Source organism: Martes martes, assembly GCF_963455335.1.
Source record: "Martes martes genome assembly, chromosome: 6".
Taxonomy (NCBI): domain Eukaryota; kingdom Metazoa; phylum Chordata; class Mammalia; order Carnivora; family Mustelidae; genus Martes; species Martes martes.
Window position 1 is genome coordinate 25,465,680 of NC_137893.1, and position 21,946 is coordinate 25,487,625.

The window sequence follows — 21,946 nt, forward strand, 5'->3', positions numbered from 1 at the left end:
TAGAGCAATTTAAGGAAGAGAAAGAAAATGAATAAAGTGTGAAAATAGACCTGACACTAACTGTTCTGGCATGGTGAATTTTTATAGGGCAGTAGAGTGAACCCTTACTAGTTGGGCCCTCTTCTGGGATATATTCCAGGTTCATATCCTTACCACTTCCTTTTCTATTAAATTTAGGTTAGATTGGCAGGAGTAGCAGCATACGAGATAAATGGTTACATTATGATTTACTAACAGTTATGGCTTATGTGGTTTCTATGTTGTGGGTTAGGAGCCTCCTGACAAAACTATGTAGAATATCTGTTTAGAGGAATTGTACAAATTAGTACTTTTGAAACCCTTGATGTAAATTAGATTATAGTGTAAGAGAAATTCAGTACCTTTAATTCTTGCCAGTTCTGTTTTCTGTTACAGATTTTCTTGCATATTAATAGACTCATCAGAAATAAGCAGTCTTGGAACCAGTTAATTCAGATAGTATATTTTTTTGGAGTTAGTATCCTTGCATCAAAATCATTCTGACATAAACATCTGCGTTGAGCCACATATAACCTGAACATGTAGACTTTGATAATAGAAGGAAATAAATAGCTCTTTCTACTGCAGTTTTATTTTTAAAGATTATTACAGGATAATTACTAGATATTTAGAATGCTTTTATGTTGTTACTTTACATACCTTTATAGTTAAATGTAAGTATTAGAAACCATAATATTTAAATTTCATCCTAATCTTCAGTATATTGGGAAAAAGAGTCATCATTTACCATCTGAGACCAGTAAAGTTTGAAAATATATATATATGTAAGTTATTTTATAAATAATTTAGAGAAAAATAAAGCAATAGTGTATGATAACTTTATTAGAAATTTTAAAAAGCATTTAGATAGAGCAAATTCACATTTACGCTTCATAGTTACCTAGTTTTGAAGATATAGATACCAGAAATGGGCAATGTCTTCTGAATGCAGCTAACTACTCATTAGTTGTCATAAATTGAAATAGACCTCTAAGAGGTTTTGGGTTATTGTGACTTCTGGCTTTTTTAACAGCAGTGCTTAAAGAAATTTTTAAACCTTTGACAAATCATGATTTTGTTGTAAAATACTTGTTTACATTAGTAAATGCCAATAAGAATGATCAGTTCAATACTTGTTCATTTCTACATCATATAATTCCTTCTAGTCATCTTCAGTACAAATCTGCCTTTAGCTCTTGCTCACTATCCGATAAATTGCAGTGCACAAATGGCATAAAAGATGAAAAAATACTGTCACACATCTTTTTAACAAAATGACTCAGGTTCTTGTCATAAAATATCGTATGAAGAAATTCTTGCCGTTGAATGACTAAGTGGATTAAGAATACCATGTCTTTAGAAATATTTTGTTTATTCATTAGTTTTTGAATTGTGTAAAATTCACCTAGACTATTATCTAATGACTCATAGTCTGAGATTTCACTTAAGCGATCAATTTTACTACTGTCATTAAAGTCCAAAGTACTGTTATCTGTGTAAAAACCTGATCTATGTAATAATTGTGTAACATCTTCCCTTGTCGATTTTCCTCTCTTCCCCATTATGCATGGAAAATTAGACATTTTGAATTTTTAGCTATATTAATGATAGATAAAAGCAGACTCCAAAAATGGGGTCTGCATTCTTACTTTATACTTCCTTGAAATCTGCTATAATATTCTAGGTGAAACAATGAGAACATGGAAGAATGCATTGTTATATCATCCTTCTAGGCATGCCATTATTCTTCCAAATTGTTACTAGTCTTTCTTTTTTTTTTTTTTTAGCATAGTTGGGAATAATTGATAAATAATGATGAAATCATTCCTAGAATGATGAAATAGAATTCCTGGAATAGAATGAGGACTAGCAAAAGTCTGTTTTGTAAAAATACGAAGCATTATGTAGAGCTTCTACAATTTTAAGAAGTTCAGAGAGAAGTATCAGAATTGGATAGAATCTATAACTTTTCTCTAATGGAGTATTTTTGTTTTTCAAATTACTATTTTTGTTTTAGATTTTGATAGACTAGGGTTTTTTGTTTTTTGTTTTTTTTTCTGGGTTCTGAAGGAAACATTCTATTATTTAGGTAGTCCAAAATTTCCTTCAGTATTCATATTTGGTTATAAAAGATTCATAGTAGATGTGAACTTTCAAGTTTAGAGGCTTAAGGGTTATTATTAAAAGATACAACATGTATATGACTAAAACTACCCTGTTTCATTTTACTAGCAGGGCATTCATTCTAAATTCTTTCTAAATAACATGATCTGTAGTGATAACTTTTCACCAATTGTTTTATGTAGATGTAAGCAAACAGGACTAGTATTAATATTTGAATCTTGGTTAGGCAGTGTATTGGGTCATTCATTTTGAAGGGAATTAGGTGTATTTCCAGATTTTGCAGCTTCTAAATCTAGGAATCACTCACTAACATATGAAGAACAGGACTGTACAAGATACCATGCAGTCCTCTTTTTGCCTCTTTTGCCTGGTTGGAAGTATTGTTTAATTCTGTTTCATTATTGTAGCCACTTTAGTTTCTTTAAAAGGATGATTTAAAAGATAAGATTTCTTTGTTGAAATCTGCAAGGTTTGAATTATTGCTAAATAGTTTGCTTCACTGTAAGTAATATTTATATTTGGAAAGATTCTCTGATTTAGGAAGTCCTGAATTTATTTTTGTAAAAAACTTCAGTCTGAGGTTGCAGAAAAATATTCAGTGACTTTGGAAAATGTCGACACGTTGTTATACAGAAAAAGCAGGTAATAGTGTTTTATGAAGGATAAGCCTAATCTGTATTTACATATGTATGCATAAATAAAAGACTCACTTTCTATGGCATTAATATTAACCACAAAATAGATGATTGCATGCTTTTTAAGGTGATTTTCTTAGTTCTTAGAATTTTCTAATACTTAAAAAATTAAAAAATATATTTACATAAGCTTTAAAAACCTGTTTGTCCAATGTGAATACTGGGATGGTAATCAGATACTGCAGTACTGTGATACAGAAGTGGTCATGACTGATAAAAGATTCTTAAGCACTATCCCATTCTGTATACTGGGGCTTCAGTGAATGAAATGCTTAGAAGAAAACTGATACCTGGAAATTATACCATATTAGCTTGGGCAAGTAACAGTAATATGTTATCATTCTATGATTTGTGGTTAAAGCCCCCTGATATTTGATGTTACAGTATATGCTGAAATTTATTTTGGAGTTGTAGTTATAACTTTAAAATATTCATTCTTAAAACGTACTCTTTCATTTTTAGGCATTATCCAATTGGTTTGCTGTTTGATCTACTTGCATCAAGTTCAGCTCTTCCTTGGAACATCATAGTACATTTTAAGGTATAGTTTAAATAGCATTTCCCATTTCTTCCTCTTATAGTATTTCGTAGGTAGATTTAGAATAGAATTTTTTTTAAGTGAAGTTGTTTATTGCTTCTTCCATGACACTTTAATGGCTAAGCTGCCGCTAGTTTTTATCCATATATCTTTTGATTTATTACTAACTCTTGGCAGAGTCATTTAAACACTAAATGCATGAATGCCTATTTTTGGAGCTGAATATGCTATTTAAAATTTGTAATATTGGGGCACCTGGATGGCTCAGTGGGTTAACCCTCTGCCTTCAGCTCAGGTCATGATCTCAGGGTCCTGGGATCGAGCCCCACGTCTGGCTCTCTGCTCAGCAGGGAGCCTGCTTCCCCCTCTCCCTCTGCCTGCCTCTATGCCTACTTGTGATCTCTCTCTCTGTCAAACAAACAGATGAAATCTTAAATAAATAAATAAATAAATAAAATAAAATTTGTAATATTTTGGAATGTTTATATTCACCAAAAATCTCCAATAAGAAGAACAAAGTCCAGAGTTTAGATGTGGGCATGGGAGTGGGGAAGGGGTACAACTTAATGTGTTGAGTATCTCTAAGGCTGTTTTGATTGAATTGTGAGAAGCGTTAGGAGACAGAACTCCAAAGACTTGATCTGAGTGTGTTTTGAGAAATTTTAATTCCTGTAGTTTCTATGATCAGTCCATTTATTGTAACTTAATTTTGTCCTAATAGTTTATAAAGTGGTCTGTCTTCCCCCTTAACCACCTTGATTCTTCAGCCCCTGCTCCCCAAGCAATAAACAAATACCGCTGAAGAATTGAAATACCTCTTTTAGTTGATCACTAGGCAGTGATTCTCAAAGGGCGATGAATTGTGGGAGGGAAGCATGTTAGGAGTTTGAAAAGTCATTTTAGATATCTAATTTGCTTTCCTGTAAGGGGCACTCATTCAAAGTCACAGCCCAAAGGCTGCTCACCCATTCTTCCTAAGATGCTTTCCTTCCCACTTTATTCAGTTGAGTGTGTGGGTCTTTGGCATTGATTTCCCTCTCATTTGCACTAATGTGCTTTGCAGAGTACCATGTTACCACAGATTTTAGTTACCACGGAACCAGAGTAGGATATGGTTCTAATATGCATGACTTTCAGTTACCATGGTATCATGCAAAGTGAAGACTGCCTGTATTTATAATAATTTAAGTTTAGAATGGTATAAAGTAAAACTACTCCAAGCGTAATGAGTGTAGAGGTTCTGTATTGCCTAACATGTTAGTCTTTCCCATTATGTTGAAAAACAATTCCCATAATTATTCATGTGAGAGGGATGCACTCTAGGACTTTGGAATCTAGGTTAAAATATATCATAGCTACCCATTTATTTATTCATTCAACACATACCAGAAGCCTACTATGTGCCAGTCAGGCACTATTCTAGATGCTTGGGATATATGAGTGAATGACACAAAGACACTCAAACACCGGGACATTTTATGGTACCCACCTGGCACCACATACCAAGCCTTCTGTAATAACTGATTAAGTGCATGAGTGGACTATAGTAATGATAGGAAAGACTTAGAATTGTTTCGATTGTTCTAGTGTAGTGGTGCAGTGTAGTGCTTTTCAAAGCACTCTGTGGACCCATAGGGGTACCCAAGGCTCTTGGAATGGATTCATGAGGTCCAGTCTATTTCCATAATAATATTAAGGTGCTGTTTGCTCATGCCTCTGTGTTTACATTTGTACTGATCTGCAAAAGAGATGGTGGGTCAAACTGTGGGCGCCACAGCACAGAGCAGGGTGGTGCACCACTCTGTGCAAGTGGTTATTGCATTCTTCACTGCCACACACTTGCAGTAGAAAGAATATCAGCCTCACTTAAGACTGTTCTGGATGAAGCAGTACAAATTATTGATTATTCTTCATCTTAACTCTTAAGTACATGTCTTTTTAATCTCCTGTGTGTCGAAATGAGAGTGCATATAAAGCACTTCTGCTCTGTGCCAAATACATTGACTGTCTTAAGGAAAAGCACTGAAGCCCTTGTTTGAGGGCAAGCTGAACACGCCACTTTTTTCATAAAACACCGTTTTTTATTCGAAAGAGTGACTGATAAAATGTATTTGGGTATTTGTAAGATAGTCTCTTAAAATAAATGAAGTGACTCTCTCAGAGTAAGGACAACAGTATTTGTTGCCGGTGTTAAAATGTGAACTTCTAAATGAAAATTAGAACTTTGGAAAACATATCTGCTACCATGACCTTGACAGCTTTATTATTCTTAAAACAGTTTTCTGTTGAGATTTTTGGTCATTTTAACAGATCTGATTTTTAAGAAATTTTATGTAATGAAATGTGTCAATGTTTAGAGATCTACATTAATTCAGCAAACAAGTATTTTCCAAATGGTCAATGCATGATGTTACAAAATAATGTATGTGAAAAAGAACCATTCAAAATGCAAGGTCAGAATTAGGAATTTTAATGTAACAGAAATCAAAATGTTTATTGATAAGCTTTCAGATTCCACATTAATGTTCTAATAAACTATACTTATTGAATCTGGTGTAGTGTCAAAAAAGAATATCCACAAATCTGAAGTCTGTTAAAATGCTACTCCTTTTTCCAGGTACATATTTTTATAAGCCTATATATTTATATAAGTTAGTCAAAACAACATTAAAAGCACTGAATGTAGAAGCAAATAGTTCATCTGTTTTCCACAAAGCCAAACATTAAAGATATTTGCAAAACTGTAAAAGAATACCAGTATTCTCCCTCAGTTTTTGTTGTTGTTCTAGAAAATAGTTATTTTACACAGAAAATATGATTTTTGTGTTACATGTAATGGGTATGTTCTTGGTGTTTTTAAATGAATCACTCTTTGAGGTCTTTGGTAGGTCACCATTTTCTTCCCAGTTGGGAAGTTTATTAGAGAAATCAAATAGAAAGCAGAATTGTAGAGCTAATAAGGATATTATAGAGGGTGCTATAAATTTGCTCAAGCTACCAGTGTATTTCTATAAGCTCTTCTTACACTTTCTGCACCTGGACCGTATGGGGGGAGAATTTCTTTCTGTATACTAAGCTCCCTTTTTTTAGGGTTATAAGACTTAGCTTTCCTCAAAAGTTGTCCCTAAGTGTTTAATTTATGGTTATACTGATTAATGTAGGCCCATTTCTGTTATACTGCTTTATGGCTTTTGATTCATTATAATGAAATCGAGTAAGACATTTGCAGGTAGAAAAGCAGATGCTTTTAGAATGAGGAAGCAGTGTTTTGTTTTGTCCTTAGTTTCTAGATAATAGCTTATCAGTTGATTGAATTTATTGAGTAACAACTTTATGTTAGTTGATATGTCAGTGTGTATTTTATCTTTTTGATACTGAGTATGTTAAATGATATCTGTATTCTAACCAGACAGCTTGGGATTTGTTTTACAGTTGCTTTCAAAGATATAAATTGATTTTGATTAGGTTTTATGCAATAGTAAACTCTCCCAAGAGACACCCCCCCCCCCCCCCCCCGCCCTGCCCCGGCTGCCTCTACCTCACACATTTGATCATTTTGTGGTTCAGACTGAATTCTTGGGGGAGAATACCTGTTAAATAGCTTTCAGATATTTTCTCTAATTTTTAATGGACTTTGCTGCTTTTCATTTGAATAGATATATAATGTTTATAGTAAATGAATTTTAATGTCTAGAGTAGTGTTCTTCAAACTTTAATGTGCATACAGATTACCTTTGTGTCTTGTTAAGGTACAGATTTTGATTCTGATTCTGTAGGTTTGGGCTGAGGGCAAAGGTTCTGTTTTTATTTTTTTAATTTATTTTTATTTTTTTTTCCATTGGATTTTTAGACTTCATTGCACAAGTTCATCATATATTCACCACCTTTGGCATAGATGTTGACACATGAGTGTGTTTTATATCAGCTACCACAAGGATTGCCATTCCTATGAGAGTAAAAGTACTTAATTAAGAAACAACCCTCCATGGAGGAAATATTAAATGATCTCCAGCCATACTCTGAGCCTTATGTTTTATTTTCTTATTTACAGTAGGAGGCCTGGCAGGACTTAACTACTTGATCCTTATGTAGTAGCATAATTTCATTATATCTTATCGATAGAAGCATTATTTATTATTATAGGGGGATTTGTTCACTGGCTCCCATTATTTTCAGGCTATACATTTAGCTCAGCCTGAGCAAAAATTCATTTCACAAACACAAATGTGTTAACATAAGTTTCTTACCATCACACTTTCTTGACTTTTCAAGAATGCCACCAGCTAACTCTGATTATCCACATGTGTATACAGCATGAAATACCATCTCATCTACCGTAGGTTCATTCATTTCATTAATAGCAATAATGTCAATTATTTTCATAATTTAAGAGGAATTTGCATCTAAGCCAAAATTGCAGTAGTGGAATTAACAGCTGCTTATCTCAAATGACTACATGGATGCCCCCCCATATCATACCTTTGAAGAATCTTCTTACATAAATGTAAAATAGGAAGGAAAGGAATCAAGCCTCCTCCAGCTGGTGCCAAGCCAATATCATAACTTCTGTTTCTTTCTCAATTAGTGAGGTATTAGTAAAAATAATATAACTTTGTCTAAGTGAAATTAGAAGTCCAAACACTTTATATCTTGGTGACATATCCATTCCAGCTACGTTTCCAAGATGCAGCATCACCTATTGTAGAAGAACTTTTACACTTCATGATCATACATTAATGATTGTTGTCCTGATTAGCTCCTTAGTGATTTACATTATTTCATTAATGTTAACAGCTAACGTAACACACAAGTACAATAGATATATAAGAAGGAGAAACAGTTTAAACTGTTCTATTAGTCACTATCCTAATCTTGTCTTACCACCACTACAATTTCATTATATAATAGATGAAATTAATAATCCTTCCCTCACTGTAAAGACTGTGGGTTGTTGGTGATCCTGAAGCTATGAATATGTAAATATTTATTATTTTCATCATGATAAGTGTACTCTTTAATACCTATCCCCTATTTTCCCCACCTCCCCACCCATCTCCACTCTGGTAACCATCTGTTTGTTCTCTGTAGCTAACAGTCTGTTTCTTGGTTTGTCTCTTTTTTCCCCTTTGGTTTCTTAAATTCCGCGTTATCTGTGAAATCATATGATATTTGTCTTTCTCTGACTTATTTTGCATAGCATTATATTCTCTAGCTCTATCCATGTTGTCGCCAGTGGCAGGATTTCATTCGTTCCTATGGCTGAATAATATTCCTATGTATATGTGTGTGTGTGTGTGTGTGTGTGTGTGTGTGTATACATATATATACACATATACATATATATACATATATATACATATATACACACACACATTTGTATATATATAAAATTTATGTGTGTGTGTGTTTATGTATGTATATGTATATACATACATATATGTAGATACACATAAAATTTCTTTATCCGTTCATCTATAGATGGACACATGGGCTGCATTCATAGTTTGGCTGTTGAGGTTCTGTATTTTTAACAAATTCACAGGTAATTCAGTGTTACTGATTCAGCAGACCACTTTTTGAATAACAAGTGTTTGGAGAACAGTGCAGATTTAGAAGTTAATATTGTGTAAAGAACCAAAAAGTTGTAAGGATGATTCAGAAAATTAATGTTTTTAGAAATTTTTATATTATTTTTGGAATTCTGAGAGAGAAACATTACATAATTGTAAGGTGTTTACTGTTTTAAAACGTAGATTTAGATATTTATTTTGCTTTCTTCCTCCATTTATCAAAACGAATGAAAATAGTAACTTCTTCAGTCTTTTCTAATTAGCTTCAAGAATATTTATGATCCCTAAACTTCATTAGCTTACCGAGAAAATTATCTTATTTCTCGTTCTTCACTTTTTTATTTTAAAAAGTTTAAATCTGTATTTGAAAAGTTGAGAGTTGTCTAGTGAACATCCACATACTTCTTACCCTGATTTGCCAGTTGCCAACATTTTGCTACTTTGGCTTTCTCCTTCTCTATTTTTTCCCTCTAATATTTATATTATTCCTGTGGGGATGCTGCTTGCAAAGCTGTATTATAATAAGAAAGTTCCTTATAGTATGTGGGATTTTTAAAAAGAGAAATTCATTATATGGTTCAGCATCAGGTGAACATAGTAGGTTCTTTAAAATGCCAAATTCTATTGCATATCCTAAATAAAGTTTAATGAGAAAACAAAATCAGCAATACCTTGGTGTTTTTTTTCTTTCTTTCCTGATAACATGGGGCTAAATTGGTGTATTTTGGTTTTGATAAGAGCATAGATTTTAATTTTAAATTTTGATAGTGATTATTAGTGGTAAGAGTTCGCATTTGCTAGGTAAAAGAGGGTCAGCATTAAGGTAAGTGCTTCTGTGTAAAACGCTGCTGAATGATTGTGACTAGACAAAATTAGGTTTTTGGACCAAGATATTCTCTGTCTTTCCTACAGTGGTTGGAAGGCACTACCACTGGTTCTGACTGTTCTTTAAATATATTTGTATGACTGCCCACACCCCTTTTCTGATGGCTTCGTTCTTTCTTGCTAGGCCAGGAGCCACTGTGTCTCCCTGAGGTAATTTACTGTGTTTCTGCTTTTCCACTGTGTGTTGATGACATAGGTCTGAGGTAGCTTTCCTCGTTCTTGAGTGTACTTCATGGTCATTCCCATGCTTCTGCTTCATGTACTTGCCAGCTCTAAATATTGGTAGTTGTTTTATAGTATCTATCAGTAATGTAGTACATATCTGTTTCTGTGTAACAGATCACCACAAATGTAGCAGCTTAAAATAACACAAATTTATTACTTCACCATTTCTGTGGATCTTCTGCTTAGGGCCCCACTGTAATCATGGTGTTGGCTCAGCTACATTCTTGCCTGGAGACTGAGAATCTTCTTCTAAGCTCACTCATGTTGCTGGCAGAATTCATTGCCGTGTGATTGTAGGACTGAGGACCCTTTCTTTTGACTGTCAGCTAGAGGCTGCACTCAGCACCTAAAGGCTGCTTAAAGTTCCTTGCCATGTGGACTTTCCCAGTATGGCAGCTTACTTCTTTCAGCCAACAAAAGGTCTCTAGAGCTAGTCTTTTAGCAAGATTGGAGTTTTATGTAAGTGTCACTTAAAATCACGGGAGTAAGATCCAATAGCCTTCACTATATTCTTTTGGTTAAGTGCAAATCAAGGTGCTGCCTGTAGCCCATGGGAAGGGATTACAGAAAGGTGTGAAGGAGGTGGAGAGGATGTAGGGTCATGTATACTTAAAATTTTATGAAATATGGTTTGTTTAGTCACTATTTTATTCATCAAATATTTATTGAGGTTAACATCTACTTTTCAGCCATGACAGAGTAATTGGATTGGATTTTTCCTCCAGCCATAAACAGCTATAAAACTGGACAAAATATATGAAGTAGAGCTCTTTTCAGGCACTGGACATTAGAGAGAAAGAGAACAAACAAGGTGAGCACCACATTTAGCCCATCTCTGTTTCAGGGCAGTTTCCTGACTGTGTGGTGGGGAGTGGAACTCAAGCAGAGCAGGGAAGTCCTGCTGAGTTAAGGATGCAAAGATTGGAGTTCTGGGCTACTGAAGCAGCTGGAATTTGCTGAGCAGGGTTTCAGAAAAGTATAAGTGTGAGTTTCCCAAAAGTCCTTTTCTGACAGTTGTGGTGCATATTCATAGGCAATACTCCTCAAGGTCAGATAAGAGAATGCATGTTAGAGTGGGGCAAGCCCCATTATACCTGGAGATGTTGGATTCTAGTCCACCCAGGGTGGAGAGAGACCTAGTTAACTTCCTAAACATTTATCTGAGACCGGAAGGACCTGCTGTAGGAGTAACTATTATATTTCAGAGAAGGATTAGCAAATTACAGTCTGTGTTATATCTGGCCTACTGATTGTTTTTGTATGGCTTGTGATCTAAGGATGGTTTTTATGTATTTTAGTGGCAGAAAAAGAATTTTATTTCACTTTTTTTTTTTTAAGATTTTGCTTATTTATTAGAAAGAGAGAGAGAGAGACAGAGAATGTGAGAGAGAGAGTGAGCAGCAGTAGGGGGTAGGGAGGGCAGAGGCAGAGGGAGAAACTGGCTCCCTGCTTAGCAAGGAGCCCAATGTGGGGCTTGATCCCAGGACCCTGGGAACATGACCTGGGCTGAAGGCAGATGCTTAACTGACTGAGCCACCCAGGTGCCCCTAGAAAAGAGTTTTAAAAAAGAATAGTATTTTGTGAAACTTGAAGATTATGTGGAATATAAATTCTAGTGACTATAAATAAATTTGTTTAAAAATGCAGCCATCCAGAGGCACCTGGGTGGCTCAGTCAGTTAAACGCTTGCCTTTAGCTCAGGTCATAATTCTGGGGTCCCGGTTTTGAGACCTATGTCAGGCTCCCTGCTCAGCAGGGTGTTTGCTTCTCCCACTCCCTCTGCAGCTCCCCCTCTGCTTATGCTCTCTCTCCCTCTCTCACTCTTGCTCACTCTCTCTCGAATAAATAAATAAAATCTTAAAAAAAAAATAAAATGAAACCATCCATGCTAATTCATTTACATATTACTTTTGGGCCACAAGGGCAAAGTCATGCTTGCTATAGACACTGTGTGGCCCACAAATCTAATGCATTTACTGTCTAGCCTTTTACAGAAAAAGTTGGCCAACTCCTATTTAAGAGTAAGGATTACTCTGGATCTTCTCTAATAAAGCCTAAAATTAGCTCTTTTGGGGATCAGGGAGAGGCACTAGGCAGAACAAAACTCACCAAGAAAGACAGTATAATCGAGAATCCTCACACCGTATTTACAATGTCCAGCATGCAACCAATATTTACTATACATGCAAATAATCAGTAAAACTTGAAACATATCAAAGGGGGGAAAATGCTGTTAATAGAAACTGACCCTGAGATAACCCACATTTGGAATTAGGAAAAATGAATTAAATCAACTATTAAGTCAGTGACTTGAAATAAGATTACAATATTGTAGAACTAAGAAGAACAATATATGAAATGAAAAATTCACTGGTTGGGCTTAATGTGAATTAGAGATGGCACAAGAAAGATTCTGTGAACTTGAAGTCAGATCCATAGAAATTTATGCAGTATTAAGAATTGGGAGAAGAAAACTGGTGCTGGTGGGGGAGGGAGACAATCCTGATGGCCTCGAGGATAATGTTAAGCAGTCTTACATACATGTACTTAGAGTCCTGGAAAAAGGGAATGGTTCAGGAAAATGTTTTTAAGAAATAATGATTAGACTCCCATTTTTTTGTTTCAAAGCTACAATAACCCAAACTCCATGATATTGGCATAAGGATAGACATAAATCAATGGAGTTGAAGTGAAAGTCAAAATAAAAACACATACATATATGGGCAGTTAATTTTTTTGTATGGGTGCTGAGACAGTGCAGTGAAGGAAGGAGTGGTTTTTTGACAGATTGTGCTATGACAACTGGATACCCACATGTAAGAGAATGAAACTGCTATTAAAAAATAAGTAGAAGTGGATCAGATATCTAAATGTAAGAACTAAAATTATAAAACTCCTAGAAAAAAATAAATTTTGATTAGTCAGTAATTTCTTAGGTATAACACTTAAAGCACAAACAACCAAAGAAAAAGAAAAACAGGTAAATTGGACTTGATCAAAATGAAAGACTTTCGTGCTTCAAAGGAAGTGAAAAGACAACCCATAAGAGAAAATGTTTGCAAAGTCGTATGTCTAAGAAGGGTCCAGTGTCCAGAATATATAAAGAACTCCCAGAATTCAATAATGAAAAGGTAAATAACCCAATTAAAAATGGGCAAAGTATTTGAGTAGACATTTCTCCAAAGTAGATAAAAAATGGCCAGAAGCACATGCAGTGATGCTCAGAATACTTGTTAAAAAAAAGGCAAAGAAAGATAACATTGAGTTACCTCTTCAACCCGCTAAGATAGCTATAATCAAAAAGTTGGATGATAACAGGTGTTAAAGTGTGGATTAATTGGTACTCTTCTATGTTACATGTTACTATTAGAAATGTAAAATGATACGCTGCTTTGGAGAATAGTCTGCCAGTTCCTCAAATCATTAAGCATAGACTTGCCATATGACCCACCAATTCCAGTCATAGTTACATACCCCAGAGAACTGAAAACACATGTCCCCCTAAAAACTTGTACTGGTATGTTCATAGCAACATTAGTCATAATAGCCAAAAAGTGGAAGCAACCCCAGTGTTCATCAGCAGATGAGTGGGTAAACAGAATGTATATCCATATAATAGAATATAGTTGGCCCTTGAACAGCATGATTTGAACTGTGTGGGTCCACTCATGTCCAGATTTTTTTTGATAAATATAGTACTGTAGTATTTTCTTTTCCTTAACATTTTCTATTCTGTAGCTTACTCACTTATAAAATACAGTGTATAAGACATATACATACAAAACATTTAATTGATTGTTTATGTTACTGGTAAGGCTTCCAGTCAACAGGTTATTAGTAGTTAAATTTGGGGGAGTCAAAAGTTATATGCAGATTTTCGAGTACATGGGGAAAGGTGTGGGTTGGCACCCCTAACCACTTGTTTGAGGGTCAACAGTATAATTTGGTCATGAAAAGAAATGAAGTATTGATACATGCTATAGCATAGATGAATTTTGACATGTCATGATAAGTAAAAGAAAGAAGACACAAAAGGGCTGCATATTGTATGCATACTGGATTCATTTTTATGAAGTGTTCAGAATATGCAAAATCTGTAGAGACAAAGTAAATTAGTGTGACTGCTTATAAATATGAGGTTTCTTTCTGGAGTTATGTAATTTGATAGTGGTGATTGTTTTATACCTTGTGAATATACTAAAAACTACTGAAATGTACTTTTTTAAATGGTAAATTTAAGTGAATCATATTTGAATTACATCTCAATTTAAAAGAAATAATGGTTAATAATTTTTCATATTTGGGGAGAAAACAATCTTTGTGTTGAAAAAGCTCAGGAAATCCAAAGCAAGTAAATATATAGGAAAACACACAGGTATATCATAGTCAGACTGGTGAAAATCAATATAGAAAGTCTATACAAAAAAAGAAACATGACATAAAAAAAACAGTAAGTGATGATGAATGATGGCTGCTGTCTTATGAGATCAAAGTACAATGCAGTGATATCTTAAAGCACTGAAAGAAGCTACAGACAGGAGTGAAGAATGCTAGAAATGGTAGATAAGTGATAAATACAAAAGATTACCCCTTTAGCTTTTTTTTTTTAAGCAAATGACTGTTAAAAGCAAGAATAATATAATTTTAAAGAAGAGTTTGTAGTATCTTTGTAAATAAAATGTATGATCAGATTTGTCCAAAGGATGGGGTTACTGAATCTTCAGTTAACTGTGGGTCAAAGAAGAAATCACAAGGGAAGTTTAAAAATATTTCAAACTAAATGATAATGGAAACACAACAGAATTTAAGTTTGTGGGCTTCACATAAAGCTGTGCTTAGAGGGATTTTAAAACTTTCTGTAGTAGGAAAACACAGCTTACTGATACCAGGAACAAAAAATGGGATATTACTACTGATCCTACAGCCATTAAAAGGATGGTAGGAAATATAATTAACAACTTTATGCTAGTGAATTTGACAAATGGACATACTCAACAAAAATATAATTTACTGAAATTGACACAATAAATCAAAATGGGTAGCCTCTAAATATATGAAGCAGTTGAATTTGTAATTAAAAATTACAAAGTGAAATTCACAAAGTTTCATTGATGAGTTCTTTCAAATATTTAAGGAACAAATAGTACTAATCTTCACAGACTTTTTTCAGAAAACAGAAGAGGAGGGATTATTTCCCAGTTTGTTTAACAGATCAGAGTAACTGATACAAGAATATGTAATAGATATTAAAGGAAAAAAAAATACAGCCCAATATCCCTCATGAACATAAATACAAACACTCTCAAGAAAATACTAACAAACTGAATCTTCAATAAAGGATAGTACACCACAACCTGGTTGAGATTGTCCCAGGAATATAAGGGTGATTCAAATATCAATGAATCAGTGTAGTTCAGCACATTTACAGAAAAATAGGAAAAAATCATACAATCACATAGATCCTTACCAAAAAAGCTTTTGACAAAATTCAGTACCCATTTATCTTCAAAACTCTTAGCAAAAAAACGATTTGGCAAAGAGTAAATATGAAAAATCTAGAGCTAAAATCATGCTAAATGGTGGCTTATTGAATGTTTCACCCCAAGATCAGGAAAAAGGGAAAGGATGTCTGTTCCTACCACTTCTATGGGTAGTTTTGCTTTACTGCAAAACAAGTATTCCTAAAAAACAAGGCACTGTTAAAAATCACAGGACTTATGGGGAAAATGCATTAAGGGCACAAAACCAAAAACTGTTAGTGACAAAAAAGACAGAAACCTAATAAAAGCTAATAAAAATAAAATAAAAAATAAAACCTAAAAAATGTAAAAGTTTTACATAGGTTAAATGGTTAAATACATAAATACTACCACAAGTTTGGCACTTTATATAGAAAAAGACTAAGTTTGTAGAGATGAGGATCAGAAGGGATTACAGCTTATCAGTGAAGTGGTGGAAGAAAAGTTATCAAATCAGACAAAATTATAGCTTCGAATGTGGATGAGTATAGTTTGTAACATAAATTGAGGTAACAGGTCTATTGCTGAGGTTACGTTTTGTATATTTTGTGGCTCAGTTTAGCTGGGTGCAATTTCTGCATTCATTTAGTATTTTTTATGGACAGTATTTACAGAAGTAAATATGAAATTCATATTGCTGAAATTGTTCTCTGATACATGATTTGCTTTGGAACAAATCCAAAAAACTTGAATAGTTTAAATATATATATAGTTTAAATATATACATAAATATGTGTGTGTGTATATATATATATACACACACACACTGTTTATAAATATATATGCATATAATATGTGTATATTTATATAAGAACAATTAGCATGTGAAAAGATGTTCAGTACCTTTATTCATCAGGGAGGTGTATGTTTAAATCACAGTGAATGCTCAGGGCACCTAGTGGCTCAGTTGGTTAAGCTTCTGACTTGGTTTTGGTTCTGGTCATGATCTCGGGGCCATAAGATTGAGCCCCATCTCAAGCTCTCTGATCAGCAGGGAACGGGAACATGCTTCTCTGTCTCCCTCTACCTGCCGTGTCCCCTGCTCGTGCGCACTCTCTCTCTGTGTCAAATAAATAAATAAAATCTTAAAAAAAAAAAAGATAACATGTTCACAAAAGACTTGTGTACTTAAATACAATCTTTTTTTTTTTTTTTTAAGATTTTATTTATTTGTCAGAGAGCACAAGCAGGGGGAGCAGCAGGCAGAGGGGGAAGCAAGCTCCCCATTGAGCAAGGCGCCCAGTGTGGGACTTGATCCCAGTACCTTGGGATCAGGACCTGAGCTGAAGGCAGACACCTAAATGACTGAGCCACCCATGCATCCTTCTGGATACAATTGTAATGTCTACTAACAGGTTTTTGGGTGAACAGAGTGGTTTATCAATCCAATGATGTAGTACTTAGCAGCTGAAGGCAACTATTTATACATGCAGTAACATAGATGAATTTCAAAAGCATTATGCTAATAAGTAAAAAATGCTACTAATCTTGTGCTACAAATCAGATCAGCTAATTGGGTCATAATGAGGGAACTGATTGCAAAGGGCACCAAAGAACTTCTTGGGTGTCGTAGTAATATTTTATATCTTGTTTGGGCTGACACTTAGGTTTATTTAACTGTACACTTAAAATTTCTACATTTCACTCTGAATTGTATCTCAATGAAGTTGACTTAATTACAAAGTTTATTGAGAAAGTACAAGTGAGAACAGTCATGGTCTCTACCTCGTGGAGCTTAAGAGTAGTACGACCTAAGAACATAAATATTATAGAGTCAACTATATGAACTTTGTAAACTTAACCTACACTTGGGAAGTAAGAAATTTCTTGGAGGAAGTAATGTTGAAACTGAACCTGAAGATGGAGGAGGGTATTTTTGGATAGTTGTATAAGTGGTCAAGTGATAGAGAAGGAAAAAGTGTTGTAGGCAAAGGAGATATTTTGTGCAGAGGCACAGAAATGAGAGAGTATGGCTAAAAGAATGTTTGAGCAGATGACAGATAATCAAGATCATTGGACCGGGAATGTGTGTGTGGGAGAAGGGAAAGAAAATGAAATATGTGAGGGGGGAGCAGGAGATTATGATGAAGAGGTTAGCAGAAGATCTAAGTCATTTAGAACCTTGAAGGCTTTGGATGAAGTTTGACTTTATCATAGAGCAGAGCAGCTGAGTGAGAAGTTCTGATTTGCATTTTAGGAAGATCCCTGTGACTCCAAATGTGAAAAATGGAATTAAAGGGGTTAAGATTTGGGGCCGAGACCCAGCTGCAAAGTTTTTCAGAAATGTCAGATAGTTGTTAGTTTGTACTAGGAAAGCAGCTCTGGGAATGCTGAAAGTGAATGGATTCAGATCTGTTTAAGATGTGGATTCAATAGAACTTGCTTGAATATAGGAAACTATATTCGGGGGGGGGACTTATTTCTTTACTTTGGAATTTGTTGAAGTCTCCTATGCCTTATGCCATGTCTCATAGATTAATGAATGTATGGGTCCTAGTCATGGGAAGGATCTTGGCTGGAGACAGATATTGAGACTTACTAGTCTGTGAATGATGAGGAAGTAGGTAAGTTTATGAAGGGGAGTATGTGGAATGAAAAAAAAGCAATGAGGTGCTAGACTAGAAACTTGAAAAATACCAACATTTGGGGCACCTGGGTGGCTCAGTCAGTTAAGCATCCAACTCTTGGTTTCGGCTCAGATTGTGATCTCAGGGTTATGAGATGGAGCCTGACGCAGGAGATTTTCTACTGGAGATTTTCTCCCTTTCTCTCTGCTCCTCCTCCCGTCAAATAAAATAAATAAAATCTTAAAAAAAAAAGAAAGAAAGAAAGAAAAAAGGAATGGTGCCAGAATAGGCTTTTGGAAATGAGAATGAGAAACTAAGAAAAATAAGTGTGGTGTCACAGACTTGAGGATGACTGCTTCAAGGAGTATATTCAGAGGTGTTAGATGTCTGATGAGGACTTAAAAGAAGGCCTGGGAGGTATCATTGTTGACCTTCAAGACAGCAGTTGGCAAGAGTGGTGAGGACAGTGAACAGATTGCATGGATAAGAGCTGATTGCCAGCTTGGTCACCTTAAACGTTGGCTCTGAAGGGGAGAAGAGAGAGGACTGTAGCCAGAAGGAAGCTGAGGTTGAAGGAAGTTTTTTTTGTTTTTCTTTGGGTGCTTGTTTTATTTTGGAAACAACTAATGAGAAACAATGATTAGAAAGAAAATGGTTACAGATAACTACAGAAAAAAATGGGAATAATTAACTAAACTGGATTTCAAAGATTCACAGAATGGGATCTAGCAAACAGGTTGGGAAATAGTACTTAGATTGTACCAGAAGGGAAGCAAATGATTGGCTGAAGGTAAGTTTGTAGATTGGCTCTTGGTAAAATTAGAAGATTTAAGAAAATTGGGGCACCTGGCTGATGTTGGAGTTGTGAGTTTGAGACCCATTTTGGGCGTGGAGATTACTTAAAAATAAAATCTCCAAAAAAAAAAAAAAGATTTAAGAGAATCAAGAAAATTTAACAAATTTTAGTGCTGATTTTAGCATTGATTCCCATTAACTTTTATAGCATATTCTTCTCTCAACCTGAAAATTATATCTTAGAAAATTATTTGAAAAATCTTCTCCCTTGCTATCCCCGCATGCACACACACCAAAGTGGTCTTGGAAAGAAATCTTAAGATTTTAATAAAAGTAAACCTTTAAACTATGCCCTTGTATTTTCCCTGTAGAATGCTGAGTCTACTGTTAGAGGTGACTCAACAATGAAAATAACATTGCTGCGTATGTTAATTTGCTTACTTTGCCATAATGAAATGCTACAGACTAGATGGCTTAAAAACAAGAGAAACTTATCTTCTCACAGTTCACGAGGCTGGAAAATCGAAGATCAAGGTCCAGCAGGGTTCAGTTTCCTGTGAGGATTGTCTTCCCGGTGTGCGGATATTTGCCATCTCTCTCTGTCCTTGTATGTCCTTTCCTCCTTGCGTGTGGAGAGCGAGAGTGAGACCAAAAGCGAGAGAGAGAGAGAGAGAGAGAGAGAGAGAGAGAGAGAGAAAACGCACTCCACTCGAACTCTCTTCATTGTCTTTTCTTAGAAGGACACTAATCTTGTTAGATCAGGGCCCCACCCATATGAACTCATTTAACCTTAATTGATTCCTTAGGGTTCCATCTCCAGATATAGCCACACTGAGGATTAGGGCTTTTCAACACGAGAATATTAGAGGGACACAAACATTGAGTCCATAACGCTATATTAGCAACTCTTGCATTTTTAATGGGATATTAGATTCTTTATGGATCATATGGAAAATTTTTGTTTGTTTTGCTCTCTTGTCTTGAGGTATAGTTGACATACAGCATTATATTTTAAGTGTGTAACATAATTTGATATTTGTATATATTGCAAAAAGATTGCTAGTTAACATCCATCATCATATATAGTTACAACATTTTTTTGTCATGAGAATTAAGATTTACTCTCTTAGCAACTTTCAAATATGCAATATTACTATATTAACTATGGTCCTCAAGCTATACGTTACATCCCCATGACTTATTTATTTCATAACTAGAAGTTTATACCTTTTAATACCCTTCATCCTTTTTGCCTAATCCTCCACCCCCCCTACCTCTGGCCAACTACCAGTTTATTCTCTAAATCTATGAGCTTTATTTTTTCCCCTTTTAGATTCCACATATAAGTGAGGTCATTATGGCATGCATCTTTCTGTTTCCTGTTTCAATCAGATAATGCCTCAGAGTCCGTCCATGTTGTCACAAATGTTGAGATCTTGTTCTTTTTAACGGCTGAATAATATTCCACTCTGGTACATACACTACATCTTCTTTATCCATTCATCCATCAGTAGACAGTTAGATTGTCTCCATGTCCTGGCTGTTGTAAATAATGCTGCAGTGAATATGGGAGTGCATGTATCTTTCTGAGATAGCGGTTTCATTTTCTTTGGATAAATACTTGGAAGTGGAATTGCTGGATTATATGTATTTTATTTTTAAGTTTTTGAGAAGCCTTCATTCTGTTTTCTATAGTGGCTGCACCAGTTTATATTCCATCAGTACAAAGGGTTCCTTTTTCTCTACATCTTCAACATTTGTTATTTATCTTTTTGATAATAGCCATTCTGATAGGTGTAAAGTGATATCTCATTGTGGTTTTGATTTGCGTTTCTCTGAGAATCAGTGATGTTGAGAATCATGTGCCTATTTGTTGTATGTATGTCTTTGGAAAAAAATCTCTGTTCAGATCTTCTACCTGTTTTTTTTTTTTAATATTTTCTATATTTATTTGGAAAACAGAGATCATAAGTAGGCAGAGAGGCAGGCAGGGGGTGGGGGAAGCAGGCTCCCCGCTGAGCAGAGAGACCAATACGGGGCTTGATCCCAGGACCCTGAGTCCATGACCTGAGTTAAAGGCAGAGGCTTAACCCACTGAGCCACCCAGGGGCCCCTCTTCTACCTATTTTTTAATTGGAGGTTTGGTTTTTCTTGATGACTTGTATGAGTTCATTATATATTTTGGATATTATCCCTTTACTAGGTATATGATTTGCAAGAATTTTCTCCTCTATGCTAAGTTGCCTTTTCATTTTGTTGATGGTTTTCTTTGCTGTATACAAACTTTTTAGTTTGTTCTTGTCCTACTTGGTTTGTGTGGTTTTTTTTGTTTTGTTTTGGTTTGCTTTTGTTTCCTTGCTTTTGGTGCCGAGCTTGCAATATTATCAATAAATTGAAAGGCTTTTTTTTTTCCACTTTTAAGTAGTTCCAGCTTAGTATTGTTCGTTTATCTCTAATCAGACTGTCTGGATTAATATTTTAATTGAAGGACACTGGTAATAATATCTAAGTAAATGATACTTTCCAGATTACTTCTGTAAAAGTGAAATTAGATTAGTTTATCAGGCATTCTGACTTGGAAGATTTATAAAAGTGAATAAATGTTGGTCAGACTTACACCTTTATTTGCAAGAATTTGTTTGGGCTGAAAAGATATGCAACTAAACACAACTGCTGATGTGTGTAAGAAGATACTAAGAATGTAATGAATCAAGAGTCTGTCTGGAATCGTACTGTGAAGCTTTTAAGGATTTCCTACCCCCACCCCAACCTAATCATGGAAGGAGGAACATCTCATAAGTAGGAGCTGAGGGGGCTTTTTTTTTTTTCTTTTTTTTTTTTTTTTTTTGAGGGGGCTTTGACTGAGACATCTGTCACTTTATTCATTGCCACAATTAATTCAGTTGCTGTGACTGACTACATAGATGTTTCCTCTTTCAGTTACTGCTCTCCTATTTCCTTTGAGTTAATTTCATTAAGTAGTTCACTTTCCTCCTAGATAGATGTAGAA

General features: G+C 34.9%; 1 protein-coding gene across 5 annotated transcripts in view; it reads left to right on the forward strand.

Moving 5' to 3' along the window:
- The window catches only part of ATG5 (autophagy related 5), a 128,571-nt gene that overhangs the window by 23,096 nt on the left and 83,529 nt on the right, over positions 1-21,946 (forward strand). For 4 of the 5 annotated variants that reach the window (XM_080805157.1, XM_080805160.1, XM_080805161.1 and 1 more), the window contains one exon: positions 3,300-3,378. The exons of the other annotated variant lie outside the window; for it this stretch is intronic. In XM_080805157.1, coding sequence (XP_080661283.1) covers positions 3,300-3,378 — 79 coding nt within the window. The remainder of the gene's footprint in view (positions 1-3,299; positions 3,379-21,946) is intronic. 5 annotated transcript variants of the gene reach the window in all.